This window comes from Cryptomeria japonica, chromosome 9, assembly GCF_030272615.1.
Source record: "Cryptomeria japonica chromosome 9, Sugi_1.0, whole genome shotgun sequence".
Classification (NCBI taxonomy): Eukaryota; Viridiplantae; Streptophyta; class Pinopsida; order Cupressales; family Cupressaceae; genus Cryptomeria; species Cryptomeria japonica.
The window spans coordinates 308,431,752-308,457,637 of NC_081413.1; the positions used below are offsets into that span (position 1 = coordinate 308,431,752).

At 37.5% G+C, this 25,886-nt stretch overlaps 1 protein-coding gene across 3 annotated transcripts in view; it reads left to right on the plus strand.

Moving 5' to 3' along the window:
* The window catches only part of LOC131079601 (uncharacterized), an 82,348-nt gene that overhangs the window by 47,978 nt on the left and 8,484 nt on the right, over positions 1-25,886 (plus strand). For all 3 annotated transcript variants that reach the window (XM_059211279.1, XM_059211280.1, XM_059211278.1), the window contains one exon: positions 7,854-7,984. In XM_059211279.1, the coding sequence (XP_059067262.1) occupies positions 7,872-7,984 (113 nt within the window). In that variant the 5' untranslated portion in view covers positions 7,854-7,871. The remainder of the gene's footprint in view (positions 1-7,853; positions 7,985-25,886) is intronic.

Here is a 25,886-nt window from a genome sequence, read left to right on the forward strand (position 1 = left end):
ACAACTGTCTTGAACTGCTGGACTTAGATGGATTTAGCAATTTTAGGCTCTTTTTTTTTTTTTTTTCTGATTTTCAGGGGATTTAGACTTTCAAAAGAAAAGGAAAAAGGGACAGGGTTTAGGAAGGCTAATCTAATCCTATGAACTTTAGAGACAGTATCAACTGGATGCTCTCGAGAAACCAAACCTTGCTTCGCCACACTAGGGACAACTACACAAAGCCGGTGCAATCTTCAATGGATTGTGCTTATGATTAAGATGTTGGGATGCACAGAGGATGGGCTCAGACTAACTTTGCATGGTAAAATGGAAATCATCCATTTACCAAAAGTATGAGCGGAGATACACCATCAATTGACACATCAAATCCTTCATTCAAATTAACAACAATGAAAGCAATTCTAGATTAATTTTAACTAAGTGTTGAGGAAATTGAAACCATGCAAATCATTCAAACAATAGGGATTACAGAGCAGCGCACATGCAATATGTTATCTGAAAATGACCTTACACAACAATACATCAAAAACCTCACCCCCTCCAAATGAGAGGAGGCAACCTTATATAGTTTTTCAAAAATGAATGAATGGCTGAGATTAAACAATGATCAAGGGCCAAGATTGAAAGTCATAAACCCTAATTAGGGTTTCCCAAAACACCATCAGTTTGAGTGAATAAGAAAGTGACACATGGCACAACTGCTAATCTCACTGGGGTGAGCGCCTACTTTCCTCCTTTGTAGATTCGATGTACTTGGACACAATGAGCTTGACCTCCTCATGGTGACATTTGGCATACTACCAATCTGGAAGTCGATGATGTCCACATCATCGGTACAGGTGGTGAGGATGCTCTCCCACTCAACCGCTTGGGCAAGAAAATTTTCATCGATGAAGAGAAAATTTGCAATTTTCGAGAGATTGCCTTTGTCAATCATCCCTGAATCCTTGAAGAAGCTAGATTGGATCTTGGCTCTCAGGTTTTCTGCCTGCAAATGTTTCTCCCTTATGCTTTCCTTCTTCCAGATCTCTGACGCCACATGGAATACCTTGCCCAGGATCTCTCTAACACTTTCCTCTGTCTCAAAGCATTTGGTCTCGGATTTCTTCAGAACTTCAATCCGAGTGACCAAGGCATAGTACCATGTGCTGAAGTTGTACCTGTCTCCGGCCTGTATGATACTTGCATCTGCTAGGCTTCTTTTCGACAAGCCTTAGATAACCTTTAGATGTGGGAGTATTTCATCCTGAATTTCCTCCACATCCTCCCAATTAGTGGCTAGATCCTGGATACGATTGACAAGTGAAGAAGTTGACTCATGTGCTGACACTAAATTCTCTACCAGTATATTTGCACATGCTGAGGCATCTGAAATCCATTCCTTAGCCTATGTGAATGTTCCCTTCATATCCTCATAATCCTTCATTGATCCCTGCTGAAGAGGCTGTGGCAGAATAACCGCGATTTCATGGTTGAGCGGTTTGGTAAGATGGAGAACATACTTTCTCCACCGCTGGTTCTCTTCTTCAACCTTCTTCCTCTTTTCTTTCTCCTAGGCTAGACTTGTCTTCAAAGCATTGCAAGAGTCGTCAAAATACTGGACCTCTTGGTCTTGGGTGGGCTTGCCCAACTCTATGGTATTGATCTCGTAGTCATCTGCAGCGACATTGTCCCTAGTCTTTCCTTCTTTGGGCACCGCTATCTGAATTAGAGAAAACTTTTTGGCGGGCTTGGGTGGTTTAGTTATAGTGGGCTCATTCACCTTCTCCAGAAACTCTGCAGTGACCTCTTCGGAACAGGCCTCCTTGGGGACCTTGGCCTTTATTCTTTCCCTTAGCCAATCCGGGATAGTTGACTGCTCTATAGTATTCCAGTCAAACTCATCATCTGCCTCTCCTGGGTTTGCTGGTATGCCATCCAAGAAGACTGTAGGTGCTTCAGCTTGCTCTCTGTCTGGACTTTGGACGACCTCTTCCACTACTTCCCTAACCGGATGAAAAGGCATTCTCACTTCATCATCAATCATGCAGATGTTCATCTCTTGCTCCCCAATTGTATTCTGATCGGGCACAATGGAAGCGACACTCAGGATGGAGACTCCCTTCTTTCACCTACAACCCTTTTCCCTGTGACCTTTGTGGAGCTTCCAACCAACTCCTTCCTCTTTCGAGACCCAACACTTTCTAGATTTCGGGCATCACCGACAGAGGTACAAGGATTGATGGACAAAGTATCATCTACTCCCATCAATTCGTAGGTCAAAGTCACACCTTTGGCCTTTAACTGCCTTGTCTTTTTAGACGTCCACCACCTCGAATACTCAACCACCGATCTCATGAGGTTGGCTAGATCTGACTTCTCCCCCTCTGTCCAATCTATTAAAACTAGGGGTTCATTTTTCATCTTTTCAAAGCTTGGCTGCTAAAGTTCTAAGCTTTCCTCCACTTGATCGGCAACTCTGAATACCTTTGTTGCTCTCACCATAAAGGAATTCTTGACTAGAATCTCTTCCTGATCTCAAAGCTATCGGCTGCATTAGCCTAGTAATCTTTTAGGTCCGGTCTGTGCTCAAATGTTGCTCCTTTGACCTTCTTTATCCTGTGGAATGGATCGAAATTCCTTCTTGCCTTGTATTGATAGAGGGGATACCAGGCTAGCTCCTTCTCAGCGGTCGCAACAGCTTGTGATGACGGACATGTTTCTAGCCCATTGCCAATTGTAAGTGAGGACGTTCCTACCTTCTTTTGCTTATCCCTTTGAATCACTATATACTCCTCCAATTGTCTTACAACCTCGAGCAACACCACTCGGTTGGTAGGGTAAGCTGGAAGCTTGTATGGAGGTCCGAAGAATCCCTGAATTCGGAGGTAAGTGAACTTTGGATATTGGATGTACCAATATTCGAACTGACTGATGAAGTCCATAGACTCTTGAGAGAGTCTCTGGTGCAGCCCACCTTGCAATGTTCGAGTGATGTGCATAAGTAAAGTATCATTCACTCTTTTGAAATGGAATTTCTCTTCCATGTGGAGCTGGGGATAGCAATCATACACTGGAAACTGGTTCTCCTTGTTCCCTACTTCTCTTCTACAAGTGAGACCTTTGTATCTGTAGGTCCTGGCCAAGGAATAAAACAGGTAGGAACTCATGAAGAAAGTCCTATTCATCTCTAGGTTCCTCAGCTGGCTGTCTAGGTTGTCGCTGATCATCCTAGCCCAGTCTATCATTTTTACTCCATTGATTATTTCATTAATGAAGTAATACATCAAGGGTTCGAATGGAGCTCCTTGAGGGTTTCCCATTATTCTATTGAGCAAGACGATCATGTCTCCAATGTCTTCCTTGAAGTATGCTCACACTAGGCTCTTTCTTTGAAGTTTGGAGGCACCCTTCCTTGGCTTATCTATCCAGGAATGGTTAACTATGGCATCATATTCCTCTAGGTGGTCCTGATACAGACCGTCAGCTTCGTCCTTTGTCATATACACTGTGTTGTGATACTCTGGGATCCTGAAGGCCTCTCTGATGGCCTCATCATTGATGTTCGCCAGTACCCTTCCGTCAGGTGCAACAATGTCTTTACTGATGGGGTTGTAATGCTTGGCACACTCGACTACTAGCTCATTGCATTGCATGGTGGGGAGGGAGCCAGCAGCATGCACGATGCCACTCTTCATCATCTTTCACGCAATGATGGTAGGCACGAGGTTGTCCAGACCAAACATTGGCTTCTTAAATTCCCTTAGATTGATGTGTCCGAGGTTGGTGTCGTTGACGTTTTTCCATTTTGAAGTCATCCTCGACTTCGGAGGAGCATCTTTATCCACTTGAAATTTCATAATGTCTAGGACTTGCAGACAAACAATGAAATTTTAAGTTAGAAAATAATTTGCAAAATTTTGAAAAAAAGCAACGGGGCTGCGAAATGGCCAAGTGTTGGAAAATTTCATCTTATACTGGGCCATAAAAAAAACTCGAATTTTCTTTTGAAAAACCTTTCAATCTCAAGGACTGAGTGTCATAACTTTGAAAACTTTCTTACTTAGCCAAAAAAAATGATTTTCTTTCTCCAAAATTTTCGAAAAATCATTTATTAAATTCTGGAAAATATTCAGAAAAAATCCATAAATCTGCATCATGAATATGGTTTCACCTTCGAATGGGTAGAAGTAGGGCTAGAATTCTCTCAAAAACACTAAGAAAATTCAGAAAAGGTCAAATAATTCTTCCTCGTACTAGTTGTCTTTCTCCAAAAATCTGTGAAACTTTTACCAAAAAAGTTATCTAACTTCCAGCAATATCAAAAACTTTCTCCAGATGATCCTCAAACTGAAATACTTTACTAAGCTTCTCCTTAGTAACTTCGAACTTGTTGGTGTAGAAATGAAGTTTGGAATGAAGTATTTGTAAATAAGGTTAAATCCTCAATTAGAAACACTTAAAATCTTCCAACTCATACTTCTAATTTTAACTTCATTCTTTAGGAAAGTGTTGTCACGTTTCCAAGTTTTAAGAAAATATCTTAAAAAAACTTTCCATTTTGATTATATTTACCAATCTTCCAATATTCTCTCTCAAAAAAAACCTTCCATTTTGGATTTAAGTTCAAAAATCTTTAATAATCCTCAAATATTTTCTCAAAAAAAACTTTCCATTTTGGTTATAGGTTCGAAAATATTCAATAATCCTCCAATACTTCCCAATTTGAAAACTTTCTATTTTGGATTTAAGTTTAAAATCTTGAAAGATTTTCATGACATCACTTGCATTCTTGTTGATTTTTGTTTGACTTTCATGTGTAGGCGGACTTTTGGTGGCTTATCTTGATCTTCTTCAACTTTGGCGGACTTCCCTTACCTCTCCATGGCATGGCGGACTTTTGGAGGCTCTTCTCAAGACATGGCGGACTTTGGTGTCACCTCCACCAAGGCGGACTTTGAAGGCTCCAATATGTTTGGAGGGCAGAGTTTAGACTTGGCTTCTATCCATCTTGAGCGGACTTCTAAGGCCTCTCCTCATGGGTGGACTTTGGAGACTCTTCCTACCTTGTTGCTTGCCAAGGCGGACTTCTAGATAACCTTTCATCAAGACTTGGAGGCCTAGGGCGGACTTTTCATATGGCTCTTCTTCCATGTCTTAGCATCTTGGGCGGAGTTTGAGGACTTCTCCAAAATGGGCGGACTTTAGAGGTGGCACCAAGGAACTAGGATAGGGCGGAGTTTTAGGTGTTGGCCACCAAGGCTTCTCCAAAGCATGGCGGAGTTTTGATACCCCCTTTCCTTGGTTTTCTTGACCTATGGCGGCCTTTAGAGACTCCTCTACATGGCGGGCTTTAGGTTATACCCCTTCATGGCGGACTTCTAGACCTCTCCTCATGGGTTCTTCCTTGGCTATCCTCCTTCCTTGGGCGGACTTCTAGAGGGTCTCATGGATAGGGTCGAGTTTAGACAAGGCTCCCACATGGCGGACTTTGGAGGGCATTCCTTCATGGCGGACTTTGGAGTGTTGGCCTTCAACATGGTAGGATAGGGTGGAGTTTCAAGACCTTTCCCAAGGCATGGCCAAGGTATGGCGGACTTCCTTGATGTGACCCCAAGGCATAGGGCGGAGTTTGTTGATGACTCTTTCACCTTCACACACCTTCCTTCTAAGGCGAACTTTTGTTGAGGCTTCCATATGGTGGACTTTCCACACCTATCATGACATTCAACCTTATCATTTAGCCATACTTAGACAAAATTTTGGAAAATTTCAAAATTTCACATTTTAACCAAAATTAACCAGATTAACTTGAAATTTGAAATCCATATTTAGGCAAACCATTTGAAGTGATACAACCCCTAAAATGTAGGGAACTAGCTTTTTAGGTCAAAACTTGGAATTTTTGGGTCTTGGTCGAAGCTGGTCAGTGGTGCTAATGCAAATCCTAGACTCCCATCCCGAAAAAGCAAAAAGCAGACATCCCTAAAAAATAGGGAAAAATTTCTAAAAATAGCCATACCGGGGATTGGGTTGAAAATGCCAAAAACAAAACTTCCTAAAAAATAGGAAAAAGCAAAAAAGCAAACTTTCTAAAAATAGAAAGTTGTTCGAATTTGTCCAAATCAATTGCGATCTTCGTCCTCCGGCCTATCTAAGCACTCTGGTGGTGTTTGTGTTCTGGAATCACATGACTTGCAAAAACTAACTTTCAATCGTCAGGGCCTGAACTGCTCAATTCTGGGCAAGGCTTGGTAGAACTGAAGCGGAAGGTCATAGGATACTAACAAAAATCCTAGGAAGCAGGAGAAGAGAGGGTCCCCATTTGCAATGGGCCGATGTGTGGAAAAGGTCACAATAGTACTCCACTTATATTTCTTTCCATCTATTTCTCATCCTCACTTATGATCTCTTTGACATCCATTCTTCATCCGCTTAGTCTAGATCGGTTCTTACCTCATCACTTGGTAATATTGAGACCTTAGCAACTTTGATAATTCTTGACCCTTTCAACAACTTTGCATTTTGACAGCTTCCCAATCAATCCTAGGTCTTGACATTTTGATCATGATTTTGAACTTAAACCAAGACCTTCTAGCTTGATCTCACCTATTTGACTCAAAATTCTCCTTACCCTTGACTGACACAACACAACCTTCTCATGAGCAGAGACTAAGACTATGAAATTATTGCCAAGCTAAGCAAACTAACAAAACAACCCACCTAAAAAGCGAAAAGTAGGGGTCTCCATTTGCAATGGGACGATGTGTGAAAATGTCACAACAGTCTCCATGGTAGAATTGTTGTTTATATGCATAACTGTTTTTAATCCTTTTTTGTATTGCTGTGTCTAAAAATCTTCACTTCTTCTAAAACAGGTCAGGACCCCAGTAGATTCCCTTGTTTCATCAATTAAAAACACTATGAAAAAGGTTATTTGAAAGTAACTCATGAAGTTTTAGTATTGTTCTTGTTGATGGTAGTGTGTCCATAAGAAACTATAGTTTCTGCATTGTATGCTGTTTTAATATTATTGTCTGTTGAGGTTAGAGTACATGCAAAGGTTTTTTCAGAAAACTTACCGGTGTAGGAGGTTAATATTTGAGTCTAGCTTCAATTATCTGGGGATTGGGTTAAAACACAGCTATTGTAAATTAATTTAGTACTTTCCATCTATCATCTGGGGGTTGGATTAATAATAACTCATGAAGTTTTAGTAATAACTCATGAAGTTTTAGTATTGTTCTTGTTGATGGTAGTGTGTCCATAAGAAACTATAGTTTCTGCATTGTATGCTGTTTTAATATTATTGTCTGTTGAGGTTAGAGTACATGCAAAGGTTTTTTTAGAAAACTTACCGGTGTAGGAGGTTAATATTTGAGTCTAGCTTCAATTATCTGGGGATTGGGTTAAAACACAGCTATTGTAAATTAATTTAGTACTTTCCATCTATCATCTGGGGGTTGGATTAATATTTTTCATTTGATTAATTTCTTTCATACTTTTCTGGGAAACTGAGATCCCATTAAACTGTTCACATTTGTAATTGAGGGAAGACACCTCTATAAACTTAAATTTATTGCAGAGACCAGTTATATGACAGTATCTCATATTCTCATATCTTAATTATGTTTTTGATTACGTGAAAAACAGGTTTTGAAGGGGCCCCGAAACCCTTTACAGCAAATTCTAGATTATGTTATATGATATATCTTAATTATGTTATTTCACATTCTAGAAATTCTATATACCTACTTTTTGTGTGTTTTGATTTATATTATTAATGAATGGGGTTTTGCCAGCTTAGAATTGATGATTTCTTTTTATAACTATTACAATTTTTTTATGATTCATCTTTAATTTGAGTGTAACAGAAGAAAAAAACTCAATATATGGAGGATATAAGAGCAAGCGAGGTAGCTGGGTTTTGTGTGGGAGGATTGCTTCTTGTTGTGGCACTGGCTGTACCTAAAGTAGATTCCTTCATCGCAAATTCCCAACGCAGGTCTGTCTGTCTGTCCGTCTGTCTCTGTCTCTGTCTCTCTCTCTCACACACACACACACTCAATTCACTCATTCATATAACACATATATATGGGCATGTCGATGAATAATGCAAGATATAAAGATTTGCATTTTGAGTATTCTATTTAAATTTCGAGGGAAGTGAAGAGGCTAAAAAATGTGGGAAAGCATGATGGATGAGATGAATGAATAGCTTTATTCTGTAGCAGAAAAAGGGTGTCAAATTACATCAATCACCTCCCTGTTTTCTTTTTACAAAGGCTTAGATTCAGTTCTTGACAACATTGGCATCATTAAACATATATTTGCCATATCTGACCCTAGAAACTTAATCAGATCTAATCTTATTTTTATTTGACCGCATTTCCTAGTTGAATACATACACTTTAAAAGACGACAGTGGCATAAAGAGGGCAATAAAGAAAAATTGATCTGATTTGATATATTATGTTTGTTAGAATCTATGCACAGTTATCTTATTTTGGTATCAATTAAAGTTCCCCTTCTTATGGTCGTAGCATTCTCCTTTTAAGCAGGCTAGTATAGGGTTTGTTCCATTCTAATGTCAATGATTATTCATTATCTTTCTAACATTTTAGGCTTATCATATATGCATTCAAGATAAGTATTTCAGGTCCTATATTGCTGCAAATACAAGGTATTTTTTTTGGAAACTGATAGATGTAGATCTCTACTAGTTTTATGAATTTATGATAGTTGATCAAGAAGGATTTTTTTTGAAAATTTTGCATTTTGTTATTAGATTTCAACATGGGACATTGTTCAAGATCTACTGTGTTTATGTTCAATAAACTTATACTAATGTTTGAAGTTGAAATCGCTGTTGAAGAAAAACACATGGTACTGCAAATAAATCCTTAGTTTATAACTTTATACACCCAACACTTGTAAGAAACGTGATTGCCTTTTGGAAAATCTATTTCTTTAATGTCCCTTTCGGCTTTTTTTTAAACATTTTCCAAAGGCTTCCGCATGCTTGGCAATTTCATTCACAATAATATCGTCAATTTCTTTAACCTTAAATTCCAAATCTTTTTCCATTTCTTTAGGAATTTATGTATGATTTTTTACAGAATACAGACATCTTGTCATGAATCTACCTTGCTTTCTAACGAAGTCAAGGAAGATTTATTGACAAATACTCAGAATTTTGTCAAAGATCAGTATAGGGTCAGAGGCATATAAATATGGCCAAAGACTTCTTTGAAAATAGACTTGACAAGGCTTATGGCAAGATTGAAATTTGAATGGTACTGCATCTTCACACAGGCTTTCACAAGGATTTCTGTGAGCAGAATCTCATTTTATCAAGCCATCAACAAAGATCCATTAGAATAGAATACCCTCCACAGCACCAATTTATGTGTTTCAATGCACATGCTCTGGTATATGTATCAGATGTGGTTAGAGTTCAGGGTTAAATTAAGGGGATTTCTTATTAAGATGCAGTTACCCAGTAAAATGCACTTTATAGATGACAGCTTTGATATTTGATCTGTCTTAAGAGTATGTTGGTGACATGACGATTTCTTTGGACATCTATGTTGGAGCATTTGGAATGATAGTTGGTGAGGAAAACCAAGTGCATTTCTTATTGGGGAAGGCAACTCTCCTAAAGGGCTCATAAAAAATTTATAAAGCCATTTGAAATCATATGGTTCTTGAGCATCCACTTTGGTGTTGATATATCTATTTGGAGATGGTTAATAAACAACTATGAAAAGAAGATTGGACTCTTCAATTAGCAGTAAAGTATAATGATTGTACACATAATGGCAAGTTTGTTACTTTTTAATGTCTTTTTCCCTCTTGCTTAATATACCAAAGACTAGAAACAATGCTGTGACATTTTTTCAGAACAAATGAGGGGGAAAGGTGAAACTTGGGAAATTTGTACTCTACCAATGGATAGAGGTCTAGTTGTCAATGATGTTAGAACCCAAGTATGCAATTCTTAAAGAAGAATTGATAGTTAAAGCCATGGTTGAAGAAGCTCTATGGAATAATCTAATTTGATATTTAGTAACAGCTCACCACAATAAGCAATTACAAAGCCATTTCAAAATATGCAAATTACTAGAAATTCTAAGACATTCAAGCTATTAGGGTTGACATGGCTCAAGATACTAAGAACTGCTTAGAAAATGATAATAGATCATCTTCACTAGGATTTTGAGGGTTCACAAATTGCATTATATCTGGCATCAATTCCTATTTGGAATTTCTCTTCTCCATTCCATGAGACCATCTTGGTCTTTTACCCTATTATGTTGGAAAATGATTGGAAGAACCCAAAGATGCAATTATTTTAGGAGAATAGATATTTGGAGTTGTGGTTGAAGAAGCTCCATGAAAAAATCTGATTTGACATTTGGTAACAACCCATAACACTAAGCAATTACATATCATATAAAATATCCAATTAATTGGAAATTCCAATGCATTCAAGCTATTCAGATGAGCACCTCAAGATACTATGGATTGCTTGGTAGATGAAAACAACTATGAGGTAGTTTAGAAATTTTCTTCTCCATGAGACCATCTTGGCCTTTACCCTATCATGTTGGGATAACATTTTTACTTCTTGCGCAATTGTTGGAATAACGATGATTATACTTATAGATGATTATTGGAGTCTTGTATGCATGTGTCTGCTATTAAATTCAAGATGTATCCTACAATTGTCTTTCCAACTCACTTCATTTAGAAACCTTCAACTCCATGTACATAAACATAATATTTTTTTTTAACATTGTGTCTTTGAACATGTGGCATTGCATGATACTCTTGAATGCATTCTAAAATAGTTTATCAACACGTCTTTTGTCAAGGGACCTATTGACACTTTGCATCTCTCATCATTGATATATCACATGATTAGAATGGGCTTGACTAGAGCTATCATGTCATATTACATGATCTAGGTGCTCTTAACATGGCTTAGGTTCCTTTATTCCTTGGCCTTGATGCCTATTGACATCTTGATAATATGATGTGACTTGTAAGGCATTACATGATCCAAAAGCTTTGGCAATTAGGAAAGAGATTAGAGGGTAGAAATTTCAAAATGATGAATTATTTTCATGTTTCCTTCCAAATGCTTTGAGGTGCTTGTGTGCTAAGTGGGTCTCCATGCCTTGTAATTATTACCAACAAATGTGAGGAAAATGTCATTAGTGTAAATGACTACTAATGGAGCTCATCTTGATATGACTTGAAAACGCACAAGGTCAAGTGTAATAAAACTTAATCCTTATCATGGTAACATGCTTTTTCTTAACCTCAATGTCCTTTTGTCCTTACTAGATCCATGCAAGTATTGCAATACATTGACCAATACAATAAAAATCATGCAAGCTGGAGAGTTAGAGATATAACATTCTCATTTACTTCCATATTGCTATATTTCTTGTCTTGTATATTGTTATATTTATGTCATTGTAAATTTTCATACTTATTGCTATTAAAATTAGGTGTGACATTCACCTAGCAAGCCTTAGGTCTTGTAACCGTAATTTAATCATGTAGACGATAAATAATTTCCAATCTTTGGACCTCATGGAATGGGGCCAAGTTGGACGATGCTCATGTGAGGGAAGAGATATATTTATTTTGTAGGAGACTTGGGATGTGTGAAAAAGGTATGTAATATGGAGACTATGAAAAAATGATCAAGATTGCAAGTTGTAAGCATATCTTTCATATTTGATGCTATGACAAAACAATCAATGTTCTCATGGAGCACCTAATATTAGGATCTTGGTCAATTTGATTGTTGTGATCACATTTATGACATTTATGATGTGTGAGAGATGTAAGAGGAGTTACATACTACGTTGAGATGCTTGACCATGACTATGACCATGACCATGACCATGACCATGACCATAGGGGCATTGGATTTTGACCATGGCTTATGGTTTCAATTAGTAATTTTGGATGCCACTTGATGGTTTCTTGTTTCCAATTTTCCTATATATTTGATTCATGGGATATTAGATTGTATGGTTCTTTGTAGGAACTCTTATGCAATTGGTTTACCATTAAAGGGACGAGTGGATTATATTATTGTAATTATTTTTTGAGGATAATACAAGCTTGGGTCTCTTTGGGGGCGGAGTTTTTTCTTGCAAGGGTTTTTCAATAGGTATTTAGCATAATATTAGTTCGTTGATTTGTTATATTAATTCTCCATTATTTTATTGATACAAGTTTATTAGCTTTGTCACATCATAATCAGATTAAAATTCTTTATTGTTCATTGTTTTCTTTGTCTTGTTTACCTTGTATTTGGTATAAGAGGTTTGGTTGGATTGTAAAAGGGAACACTTTTCTTGCAGTGTCATTAGGTTTTTTTTGTAGTTGCACTAGGAGCATTTTTTTCAGTGGTTTTGCAAATTTGAGTGTGGTTAGAAGAGCCATGACAAGCACATCAGAATAAAAGATTGAAAAGTTTAATGGCTCCAGTCACGAGTTATGAAAATTGAAAATCAAAGATTCTTGGTAGAGAGAAATGAAAGGAGAGTTGTGACATAGAAGGATACGATTGTGGCTATGTTTGATGCGAGAAAAAAGATAAACAAAAAGAATTAAGGGACAATAATTGTCTCTTGGATTTAATTCCTTTGTATATCTTTGAGGAGACTATTGTATATAGTCTACGGAGGAGGATTGATGAGATTTATCAAAAAAAATTTTTAGTACAGATTTATTTAAAAACAAATTTTTATTCCTTAAAGATGAAGGAAGGAGATTATAGCTGAGCATTTAAAATGCATTAACCTTACTTTGAGCTAGTGAGGAGAATACATGTATTTTATTTTAGTGTGAAAAGGTTTGTTATTTATTAAGGGTCAAACAGGTAATGAAGGGACTTGAAACCCTATTTACAAAAAGCTGCCATCAACAAATAATCAGGGAAAAGACAGCCAACCCACAACCAAAAAGAAGCAAACCAACGAGCTAAACAAGAACTAGTTCAGGCTTTCCAAAGCCTTTCTTGCTTTAGTTTCAAGTTGTGAAGCATTCCTTGAGAGCTTTTTCAAGTCCTTTAGGTTTTGGTTTGATTGTTCAACAAAGCTTTTGAGGTGAGCATGTGTACAGGTACAAGGTCCTTTGTCATCCTCAGGGAAAATTTGTTTGCCCTTATCCAAAGCCTCTAATCTACAAATTGCATCTTGGCTTCATGCATTTCTCGAATTTCTCAGTCATGACCTTCATGCTGTCTTAACTTGCTCTTGACAACTTTGTAGTTGAAGTTAACTAAAGTAATTAGATGATCATTGATTTTCTTGTAATAAGTTTCCAGACGGGTAATCCTGCCCTCATAGTCCTCTTTCATATGCTCAACATCCTTGACCACCTTCTGAAGCAAGGCAACAACATTTTTTCCTTCCTTTTCAGTCCACAAGTCACCTTCAGACAGGATTTTTTCAATTTTGTTTTGTAGAGATCGAATTTTAATATTCATATCGTTCAACTCATTGAAGAAATTTTGAAATACTTGTGCATTCTGAAAGTGTCCATCGCTGTGTTCCTAGCCACCCCTATAGATCATTAGGGCTCTCTTTATCAAAGTTTAGGAACGAAGAATCTTTCTCCAAGTCTCTAGGAAAAGGAGGTCTTCCTTCTCTGTTTGTAATAGGAAGGGAATCTCTCAAACACCTCTGGCTATCATGTTCACTATTTCAAGAAATAGAGTGAATAGGGGAAGTTTTTTTTTTTCTTTCTTCTTTCCAGTCTTCTTTCTTTTTTCCTCTTGATACGCAAAATCAAGATCATCTTCATCCCTTGTTTTCCATCTGTCCTCTTCAGAATAGAGGCTATTTGAGTTCTCTTCCTTTGACTCAGAGTTGTTATCATAACTTTCTAAAATGGGGGGGTGATCTTAGACTTCTCATTAGACAACTTAAAATATTCCATAATCAATAGAATTAATCCTTCATGCAAGATAGGGTTCTTAGTGTTCTTCCTATGGTCTCTAATACCCATTCTCAATTAGGAAAGGAGATAGAAAATAAAGGCAATTCATCTTTATGCCTAAAGTGGTTAAGAAGAGCAAAATGATGCTCATAAACAACAGAGTAATGACCCTCTAGGGTAAATAATTGAATGGGTACCTTGAGAAGCGCTGCCCATAGGGGTTTGAGGGAGTTCATCTTGTATCCTCCGTTGGACTGCTTCACTAGGGGCTTACCCTCTTTTCTTTTTGTTAAATTCTGCACCTCCACATCAGAGGACTTGTTGTTCTTGATTTTTGAATTTCCAAAAATTGACAACCCTTGCAAATTTTTTATTTAAAATTTGTAGTTCCTTTCTCTAAGACACGTTTTATGAGGTTCAAAAGTCGTATTTGTTTGTGTCTAATCATCAGTGGGTGTGTTTGTCATCGTTGTCCAAGTTTTGGTTGATTTTTGCTTTCATTTTCCTAGCTTTTTGTGCAATTTCAGGTTTTGAGTTCCTCATTGCAAGTAGGAACTTTTTGATGTCACTGCAAGTGTGGAGGCAAAACAATGGCTATCACATAGCTAGGTACTCAAGCTAAGACACAAGTTTCCATTGAGCAGCTATCCAAATTCCATTCTTTTGACTCATTTATCTATTGATCCGAGGACACGTGACTCGAAATGTGACTGCAAAGTATATGCACTAAGAATATCTAGGAACAAGTCTATCCTACTTTTAAGCAATTGAAAATGATTAAACAATCATTTACAGAAAATGAAATTACTTGAAATCAGTACTCTAAAGATAGTATTAATTTCTGCTAACTAATTACCAATTTCTTCAACTTGTACAAAAATAGCTATTCTGCCCCGTTGTGGTTGTAGGAATAGTCACAGTTACAGACTATGGCTGCAGGAATAGACAACGAGCACGCAAATGAAACAAAATTAAGTAACTTGAAGAATAAAATATGTAAAAGACAACCATACAGATCCCTCACCAAGTGGCCCCCCTTGGATGAGTCTCTTGAGATGAGAACTACAACATAAATTAACTGATTAAGCCCACAACCATATCAGAATGCTATATTGACTCATAAAATAGATACTTTCTTTATTCAGAAATCATCTAGACAACATAACATTACTCAATATATGATCAAGAACTAACACACATAGGAATGTGTAAAGGATTTATTATAACATTCATCCTTGCAACAAATCCCATAACATTCGCTTCACTCCCCACTATCTAGGTGGAAGCTTTATTTAAAACTCATAAAATCTAGGAAAGCTAAGATAATCAGGACTCTTGTCCTTCTTTGAACATTTGTATGTTTTCCCTAAATCATCTCTAACATCATGACAACTAACAATATTCATTAATGGATCAGGATTAGTCTACATACTCCTTAATGAGAAGGGACAATAGTGACCAAGTCGACAACAAATCTTTGAATTCTTATTGCCTTGCTGTCCATCCTTTGTCCACATTACCCTGTTGCTATAAATGAGGCCTTGTTCGTTCATAAAGATTGTTCCATGCAGCTGCCACACAAAGGTTAGAGCAAGCGTTCTATCCACACATCATGATCATTCATTTTGAACACATTCACTTGTCACACATAAAAATAGTAAATACTTATGATTGCATTTATAAAGTTCATGGTTCTGACAGAATAAAGGTTTCAACTTTAGGTAATAAGACTTATCAAAACAAGCATATAAGGTCGGTTAAAGTATGTTCATAAAGTCCATCATCAAAATATAAGTGTCTTAAAGATAGCAAAATGTCTATAAAAGAAGCATAAAACTATGGCTCATAATGCCCCCCAACTGAAGGTTTTGCTAGTCCACCAGCAGATGTTTCCTCGACAGAGGTCTTTTGATTTTCTTTCTAGGTCAGTAGCTTGAAGTCAGTAGCAGAAGTCTCCCCTCGTGTTTTAGCAATAGGGCTCCAATAGAACCCCTGGTCCTTTCTGAGATTCTCTCATCTGTCCGGTTCTTGTTCCACATCATAATACTACAATTCCTCCCAGTAAGGAATAGGCCACCATAACATAGGTGGTTGAAAGATCAAGGGAATCCATTTTTCTTAATGTGTCTACCCCAAGTGTATATAGGTGGCTGCTCACCTGAGTGTTGCATGATAGTTTCTTAAAGAATGCGGCTCTACTCTTTTTAGGTCCTCAAGGAATCCATTCTATCTTCGAGCCAGATGTTCATACATTGTTCTTGTAGATGTTTCTACCATTTGTTCATATTTAGTGTGAACTTCTTCTCTTAGTGATAAAATCCTTCTTTTGACCCCTGGATCAGAAGTAAGCCGGTTCCATCTATAATAGATTTCATCTGGGTCCCCTACTTCAGCCCTCAATGGTAATGGAACAATTTGCACCATATCCATGTATTCTCTAGCATGTTCACCCCTAACATTCTCATTCTGAATATAGGACATAAATGCCCTAAGATGAACATCTCCAATAGAAAGGAGTGTATTCCACTGAGGAGTGTATGGAATAGCATAATTGTGAAGATAGAATTCACAAAGTAAGTTCTTTTGCTTATGAGGAGAGGTATTATAGGCATTGACAAACTCATCGGGAGTCATGAATGATGAATTCAGTCTAGACAACTCCCTACCTATCTTGTAAGAAAGATGTAATTCCTTCAAATAAAGAGAATATACCCTTGGAGGAGGCCTACATTCTATTACCTGAGGTAACATAGTAGCTAAGTTATCTGTCCTATCCTCCAACTTGTTTATTTCTACATCTTCCTCCTGCAGTTTTCTTTCTAAGGCATCTTTTTCTCTTTTCCATTCTTCCTCATTTTCTAATAATTGCAATAATTCAAGAGCAATTGATCCCCAAGAAAAAGGTGGTGGAACATGCACACTTACCCTAACCTTTGTTTGTCGTTCTTCTTGATCCACTTTCCCAGCAGCCTCGACGAGATTTGCTAACCTAGATGCAACAGTTCTTTCATTATTAGTCTTGTCTTGATTGGCTTGCTGAGGTCTAGAAGTTTGTCGTCAGTGTTTAGATTGATTTCTCCAAAATGTACCGACACTTCCTCTTCTTCTTCTTCTGCTTCTTTTTCTTCTTCTTCTGTTTCTTTTTCTTCTTCTTTTGTATTAGTCCGAACCATGTTTTGATTTACATGCTCTGTTTCATTCAATGTTTCTCCTCCCAATTCTTCACCTTCTCATGTATCCTTGTTCACCACTTCTTCTGAGAATTCTTCTGAATGAGACATTTCATATTCTTGCTCTTGTTTTTTTTGTTCTTCCTCATTAGAATCTGAGCTTGGAATTTCAATTCTCTCCCTTGCAGTTGCTTTTCCTTTAAATTTCTTTTTCAGCCTATGACTATTTCTTGTAGGCTTCTTTCCTAATAAAGGTCTCTCCATTTCTTTCCTTTTCCGGCTAGATGAACCATCTTTTGCTGCAGGGTCTTCTATTTTTTGAGTTTTTGTAGAGGTTTTAGGTTCCTTTCCTTTTTGCTTTTTAGAAGGTTTTTCCTTTTTCTTCTTCTAAACCCTAGTTCCTTGGACTGATTTTTCATTCTTCTTACCCTTGAATGAGGGTTTCTGCTCTTTAGGAATTTTCTGAGCAACTTTTGGAGTGGCATCTTCATCCTCACTAGAAGAATTTTCACTGTGAATTTCAGTAGGTCTAGAGGATGAAGCTTCTGCAACTTTTCCAGAGCTGAGAATTTGCCTTAGTGGACGGGCTTTACTTATAGCTAGAATATCCACCGACTGCATCCCAGGGTTGATTTCTACTAGGGTTTGCTCAATCAACAATTGGATTAAGCAATGGTGGGACACAAAGTGAAGGTTGCCTTTTTGTACCTGAGCTGCCATCTGCTTAAGTATATTATAAAGGAAATTCAGAACTTTCATTCGCCTACCATGCCTTAAATGACACAACAATTTGAAATGAATAGAGTGCAATTGAGATTGTCTTCCCTCACAAGTAATGTACTTAATAATATAGGCTACCCTATGAGCCCAAAGAGGTGGAAAATACAACTTGTTAGTTCCTTGCTTAGTGACCTCCAAGGGAGGGTCACCGTGCTCTGTGAATTGTGCTCTAGCAAACCTAGCATCTTTACTTTATGAAAATGGTTCACCGTACCTAGGCAAACCATAAACCTGAGCAATACGCTCCTCTGTAACAAGAATCCTCAATCCCTTCACCACAACCATATCACAAGAATAATTATGGTGGCAGAAGTGAAATGAAAGGCAAAAAAGCGAAATGATATGGAGATGACGTGGAATGAAACAAAGAAAGAAACTCCAGGTAGACATGGAGTATTTATTATGATTTGGGACGCTTGGCATCAAGTAGATGGTGGATCCGGATGATCACCATCAGTGGTTGCAGGAAGAGTCGGAAGTGGTTGACACTGTTTAAGAAACTCCTCCTTGGTGCTTGGTTTGTGATACAAGCGGAGTCTATGGCCATTAACAAGTAGTTTGAACCTTGCATTGTCAATAGTTGCCATCTTGACTGTGCCATTGTCAAACACTTGTTCAATTTCATAAGGACCTAGCCACCATGTTTGTAATTTCCCCAAATTATCCTTGAACCTAGAATCATACAATAAAGCCCAGTCCCCAACATGAAAATTTTAGATTTGATATATTTGTCATGCCACTTCATGCAGTGTTGTTGGACTAAAAGTGTATTCTACAATGCTGATTTTCTCAATTCATCCAACTGATTGAGATGCAGTATTCTTTCTTGTTGTGCCTCTGACAAATGCATACCCAATTCTACTGCTCTACGCAGAGTTTTATGCTCAAATTTGATGGGCATTACAACATGTTTACTATAAATCAGCTCAAACAGTGTAAACCTTGTTGTTGTTTTCTAGGATGTCTGGTAGGCCCAGACTGCTTCCGGAAGGCGATTTGCCCAATCTCTCTTATGTAGTGCAACTGTTTTTGTGAGGATGGCCTCAATTACTCTATTAGTCACTTCAGCTTGACCATTGGCATGCGGATGATAGGGTGTAGACTTTTTATGTCTGATATTCTACTCTTCTATCATAGCAACGATCATGTTAGATGTGAATTGTGCACCTTGATTTGTGACAAGTTCTCTAGGTGCCCCATATCTGGTAAATATTTCCTCATACAAGAACTCTGCAACCTTGTTGTCTTTGGCATGTTTCATTGCTTTGACTTCAACCCATTTGCTTAGGTAGTCAGTATAGACTAGGATGTAGGATTTTCCATTAGATGGAGGATCAATTGGACCAATGAAGTCCATACCCTATTTATCAAATGGGGTAACAACTACCTATGGATGCAGGGGCATCTCATCTGACCTTGTTGAGTGTCCCATCCTCTGGCATCTATCACATTTCCTAGTATAGTTAGCTGCATCCTTATGTAGGGTAGGCCAATAATACCCTGTGTTAAGTATATTGATTGATGTTCTTTTGGCCGCAAAATGACCGCCACAAGATTCATCATGGCATGCATGGAGGATGTCAAATGTTTCATTTTCTCTAATGCATCTTCTCATAACATTGTCTGGTCCAGTATAGAACAAACATCCATAGCTCTTTTCAATCAAAATTCTCTTATCCTTTGGGGAGAAGAAGTTAGGCACCTTTCCCGTAACTAAATAATTAGCTATATCTGCATACCATGGTATGTGCACTGTGATAGCAAACAAATGTTGATTCGGAAAAGAGTCATCTATTATAGGCCCATCAGGCTGGTGTGTAAGTCTAGATAAGAAATCAGCAACAACTTATGCCTTTCTTGGCTTATCAATGATGGTAATATCAAACTCTTGCATTAAGAGGAGCCATCTTGCTAGCCTTCTTGAAACAACTGGTTTGTTCATAAGGTATCTTATTGTTGTATTATCAGTATAAACAAAGACTTGGTATCCTATAATGTAATGTCTGAACTTATTGAGAGCATATATGATTGCTAACATCTCCTTTTTTGTTACAATGTAATTGAGTTTAAGTCCCTATAGATTTTTGCTGATGAAATACACTGCATTTTCTATGGCTCCTTTTTTTTGAGCAAGAACTGCTCCTGCTGCATGGTCAGAGGCATCAATGTATATATAGAAGGGTAGGTTCCACTTAGGTCCTTGTAGGACTGGTGCTTGTGTGAGTACTGTTTTGAGTTCTTGAAATGCTTTGTCACAAAATGGTGTCCATTGAAAGTCGACATCCTTCAACAAAAGTCCATACAAAGGGCTTGCAAGGGTACTAATTTTTTAGATAAATCTCCTATAGTAACCAGCATGCCCTAAGAAACTACGCACATCTTTTTGCTTGGTAGGGACTGGAAGAGTTTGGATTACCTCAATTTTAGCAAGGTCCACTTGAATTCCTTTGGCTGAGATGTAATGTCCCAAGACTACTCCTTGCATCATAAGAAAACATTTCTCACTATTGAGGGATAGATTATGATCTTGGTATCTCTGTAGTACCTTGGATAGATTATCGAGTGCTTCTTGAAATTCATTACCATATGTGGTGAAATCATCCATATAAATCTCCATACAATTGTGTGAAATGTCTATAAAAATACTTAGAACTGCTCTTTGAAATGTTGCTGGAGCATTACATAACCCAAATGGGAGGACATAGTAAGCATAGGTTCCCCAGGGACAAGTGAAAGTTGTTTTGTCTAGGTCCTTCGGTACAATTTGAATCTGATGATAACCACTAAATCCATCAAGAAATGAGAAATATTTCTTACCTGCCAGAGAGTCGAGTACCCGATCAATGAAAGGTAGTGGAAAGTGATCCTTTTTGGTACTTTTTTCAATTCTTTGTAATCCACACATACTCTCCTTTTTTGTAATGTCCCCACTTTGAAATAAAATTTAATAATAAATGATAATAATAAAATTAAAACATTAAAAATTAAATTAAAATATAAAATAATATAATTAAATACGATTCATAAAAAAATAATGAAGTTAATGAAAAGTCAAAAGACATGAAAGGAAAAGTTGTGACTCCCTGAACAATGAGATATAAAAGGGAGAAGAAAACCTCATTTGAGAGGGGGGGATAATTTGGAAATGAGAAGTGCAGATATGATTTAAACAATAAGTGCAGATTTGATTATGAAAGGCCGTGTCCCCTTCAAAGGGTAGAAATAATGAAGAGTTGCACTCTTTCAAAGGGTGCTAATGGTGAAAGGGTATGTCTCTTGCCAAAGGGCATACATGATGAAGAGGTGTGACCTCTCCCTCAAATTGAGAAATATAAAGGGAAGGAATCAAAAGCATCTAGTGACATCACCATTGATCTGATCAGATCAGATTAGAATTGTTATCAAGTTACAGGCAGTAACATTTGTGTTCTTGGTGGTATGCATGGGGATGTGCTTAATATGTATGCTTTGTATATGAAGCCTGATAAAGTTGTTATGCAGAATCTAGTAATAATATTGTTATAAACTGCAATATGTATGACAATCATACTTAATTTCATATATATTTATAATACATGAGAAGTTAGTGTACTTATAGTCTAAATCATGTTATTACTGTCAATATTTAAGATGGGGATGAGATGTTCCAAAGAGGGGTAGTCTAAATCCAAGCAATAGGTTAAGTCCCAAGATAGGGTGGGGATTAGCGACCCATAAGCTTTGAGGGTATAGAACCAAGATAGGTAAGGGCTTGGATCTGTAAACTTTGAGGGAACCTATTGTAGTTGGTCTCTAAGCGCTTTGGTAACGTACATAAATCCTTCTCCCTTAAAACTGAAGTAGTAATAGGGTCTGATATCTATATTAATAATGATATTAATCATCTAATGAGGAAAATAGATAAGCACTTGTTAATAACTAATTGAAAAATATCAATCAATTTTAATATGTTGAAATAGATCAGGTAGGGGACATTAAATTTTTCCATTCTTTTTAGGAACAATTACCAATGGTAAGACCCATTGACTATCTGAGATGGGGTAGATGAATCCCGCTTCCAATAGCTTTTGTAATTATGTCTTGACAATTTCTCTAAGGACTGGATTAACTCTTCTCTGAGGTTGTCTAATTGGTTTAGTGTTCTCTTGAATGTAAATTCTTTGAGTACAAAGCTTAGGATCTAAGCCTACCATATTAGTGTAGTCCGAAGCAAATGCAGATTTCTTTTCTTGCAACAATTCTCTCAATGACTACTACCGTTGTGTTGAAAGTTGATTGTTGATAATGAGTTGACTTCTAGGTACCACTTCAATTTGTTTGGTCATTTCTCTCATTGACGCTTCATTCACACTAGGTAGCTTGAGTTCATGAGGTAACAAGGTGTGAAGAAATGCTGGAGTAAGCAAATCAGATGTTTGTAATAGCTCTTTTAGAGAGCATTCAAAATTACCAACATCTTTTGTTGGAGCTCCTTGTGTACATGTATTGTTCAATACTTGTGTCAAGAGATGATCTTCATCATAGAAGTGGAGAATAGGGCCTCTATCAATCATCATAAGTTTTACCATGGATTTGGCATCTTCTTTAGATTCATCTCCCAAATCAGGCTAGATGAAGTTTTCTGATTCTTCTTGAGGTTGAGCAGGTGGAAAGAGTGTCAATTTTTTTTGTACTATCTCCATTTGAAATAGTCATGTCCCCAGATCTGCAACCAATATAAGCATTCGTAGTGGCCAACCAGGGCCTTCCCAAGATAACTGGATATCCCCCCAAAGTAGTCTTAGGAGATAGAATCAGATACTCCCAAGACCCAAGAGTTACCACAATGCCTTCTATCATACCATCTGGTTTAATTGTAGAACTATAAGCTAGTTAGAGAACTGTATGAGTAGGCCTTATATGGGCCAAATTTAGATTTTGCATAATCTCCTTGGTCATTACATTAATAGCAACTCCTAGGTCTATGAGAGCATTTTGAATCATGACTCCATTTGTTATAATTGCAACAACTGGGCTACCAGGGTCTGAGTACTTAGGCATGATCACTTTTCCCAACATAATGTCAGCTAGTTTACCCATGACATGAACTGTTGTAGGGTCTTTTTCTTCCGTCCATGTTTCTTTAAACAAGCTTCCCTATTAGCTTTTCTATATATAGGTATATCCTTAATGGCTTGGAAAAGAGGAATTTTTATGGAGACTTGCTTGAGCTGATCCAAGAAATCAAATGTTGGCTCAAGAACAGATTTTGGTGGAGCCAATCTTTGAGGGAATGGAGGGTCTGGATCCTTAGGTTCTTTAGGTGACAAGGCTGGTGTAGATTCAACTATTTCTTCCTCCTCATTGGTTAACTCTGTGATTACTGAAGTAGTTGGTGATTGTAAAGTTTTTCTTGACCTTAGATGAGCATTACTAATATTAACTAAGTAGGCATGATATTGGTTAAACTTTGCTGAATACATAGGTTGCTGCTGTGGTTTATTGTTAGGATTAGGTGCAGGTTGTGTAGGAAGTTGAGTAGGTCTTGGCGGCACATTTGTAGATGGCATAATAGCTGGCTGAGTGGTGGGAGGTGGACTAACCCGATTAGGCCATTGTTGTCCTCTCCAAGGCCATTGTTGGGGCCAGGTGGCTTCCAATTTCCTTGAGGTGGCTGCCATTGAGCTTGAGGTCCATATCAAGAATTAGATTGGTAGTTCCATTGCGGGTTCACATAATTGCCAATATTAAGAGGATACTGGTTTTTCCTTTGATTATTAGATGCATATGAATATGGACCATTAAAAGATAAAGGATCAGGTGGCATACCTTGTCTTGGAACCCATTGCTTTCTTTGTGTCACAAAGAAAATTTGTCCTTCATCATCCTCAATTTGATGAAAGTCTAGTTGATACACTTTGTTGTCAATGCTGGCCAATTTTTTACATCTACACTCTTTTTTCTTTTGTCTGCAATGTGGACAAAATTTAGACAACATTGCTTCTGCAACTTCTTGTTTCTGTTTGGTTTGAAGAGTGTCAATTTGTGTGGCCATATTGTTGATGATATCTTGCTGAAAATCTTTGAGCAGATTGGTCAACTCCATTCTTGAGATCCCAGAGTTAGGTTTGCTACCTGATGATATGTACTTGGATCCTCTGGGTTTCCTTAATTCAGCTCTTGAATAATTCTGGCAAAGTAATTCTATGTCACTCCATGTAGCTTGAGTAATATCACCTCTAGCCATGAGATTAAGAGAATCTATACACTCTTCATTCTGTGAATCTTCACTCAACTGATTATGTTGGTATTTCTTCAACCTAAAGAGGAACCTTCCTACATAATCTTCCAGGGACTCATCATCTTTTTGATGCATCTTGAAAATGTCATCTCCCCTCATATCACTTCCCTTGCAATAATCCTTGTATTTCTTGAGGAATTTTTCTTTCATGTTGTCTTAGTCAGTGACAAAATCTTCTCCTAAATACATGAACCAACAAAGAGAAGAATCCTTCAAGGTGGATGGAAACAACTTGAGGCGGTGTCCATCTGTAGTGTAATCATAGCTTCTGCATAGGACATCAAATTCAAAAAGAAAGGTATTTGGGTCTTTTGTAACATGGCCATAAAAGTGAGGAAGAGTAGAAGGAGGGATGTTTTTCAGATTGACATTGGCTCCTTGTGGAGGAATAGGAAACTTGAAGGTTAGATTAGGTGGTGGAGGTGGATTATTTCCACCACCATCCCTACTAGCCATATTGCCTTGGTAAATGACTAATGCAACAGTTGGATCTTCTTCAGGTGGTGGTTCTGGTGGAGGAATGAAGTTGTCTAGGCTGTTATTATCTAGGTCTGCAAAGAGTTGTACGAAATGGTCAAGCTCTGGCTCAATAGTATTTATAGATGGATCTTCGTCAAAGTAATCCATATTAGGAAGGAATCTCCCGAGGGGATCTCTTCTTGTTCTATGCATACAGATTTTGAAAGGTTAACATCTATACTGCATCAATAACATAAATAACTTATACTATATTGAGGATAAAATGCTGCTAATATACTGTTTTGACAAATGAAATCCTATTGTTCCCAGAAACTCTCAGTTTGTCGCCATCCCCGACAATGATGCCAAAAATGTGGAGGCAAAACAATGGTTATCACACAACTAGGTACTCAAGCTAGAGACACAAGTTTCCATTGAGCAGCTATCCGAACGCCATTCTTTTGACTCATTTATCTATCAATCTGAGGATGTGTGACTTGAATTGGGACTGCAAAGTATATGCACTAAGAATATCTAGGAACAAGTCTATCGTACTTTTAGGCAATTGAAAATGATTAAACAACCATTTACAGAAAAGGAAATTGCTTGAAATCACAACTCTAAAGATAGTATTAATTTTTGCTAACAAAATATCAATTTCCTCAACTTGTACAGAAATAGCTATTCTGCCCCACCGTGGTTGTAGGAATAGTCACAGAGTTACAGACTGTGGCTGCAGGAGCGAACAACGAGCAAGCAAATGAAACAAAATTAAGTAACTTGAAGAATAAAATACGTAAAAGACAACCATACAGAATCCTCACCAAGTGGCCCCCCTTGGATGAGTCTCCTGAGATGAGAACTACAACATAAATTAACTATTTAAGCCCACAACCATATCCAAACGCTATATTGACTTAGAAAATAGTTACTTTCTTTATTCAGAAATCAACTGGACAACATAACATTACTCAGTATATGATCAAGAACTAACACACACGGGAATGCGTAAAGGATTTAAAACATTCATCCTTAACAACAAATCCCATAACATTCGCTCCACTCCCCACTATCTGGGTGGAAGCTTTATTTAAAACTCATAAATTCTAGGAAATCTAAGATAATCAGGACAATTGTCCTTCTTTGAACATTTGTAGATTTTCCCTAAATCCTCTCTAACATCCTTCATGACAACTAACAATCTTTATTAACGGATCAGGTTTAGTCTACAAACTACTTAATGAGCAAGG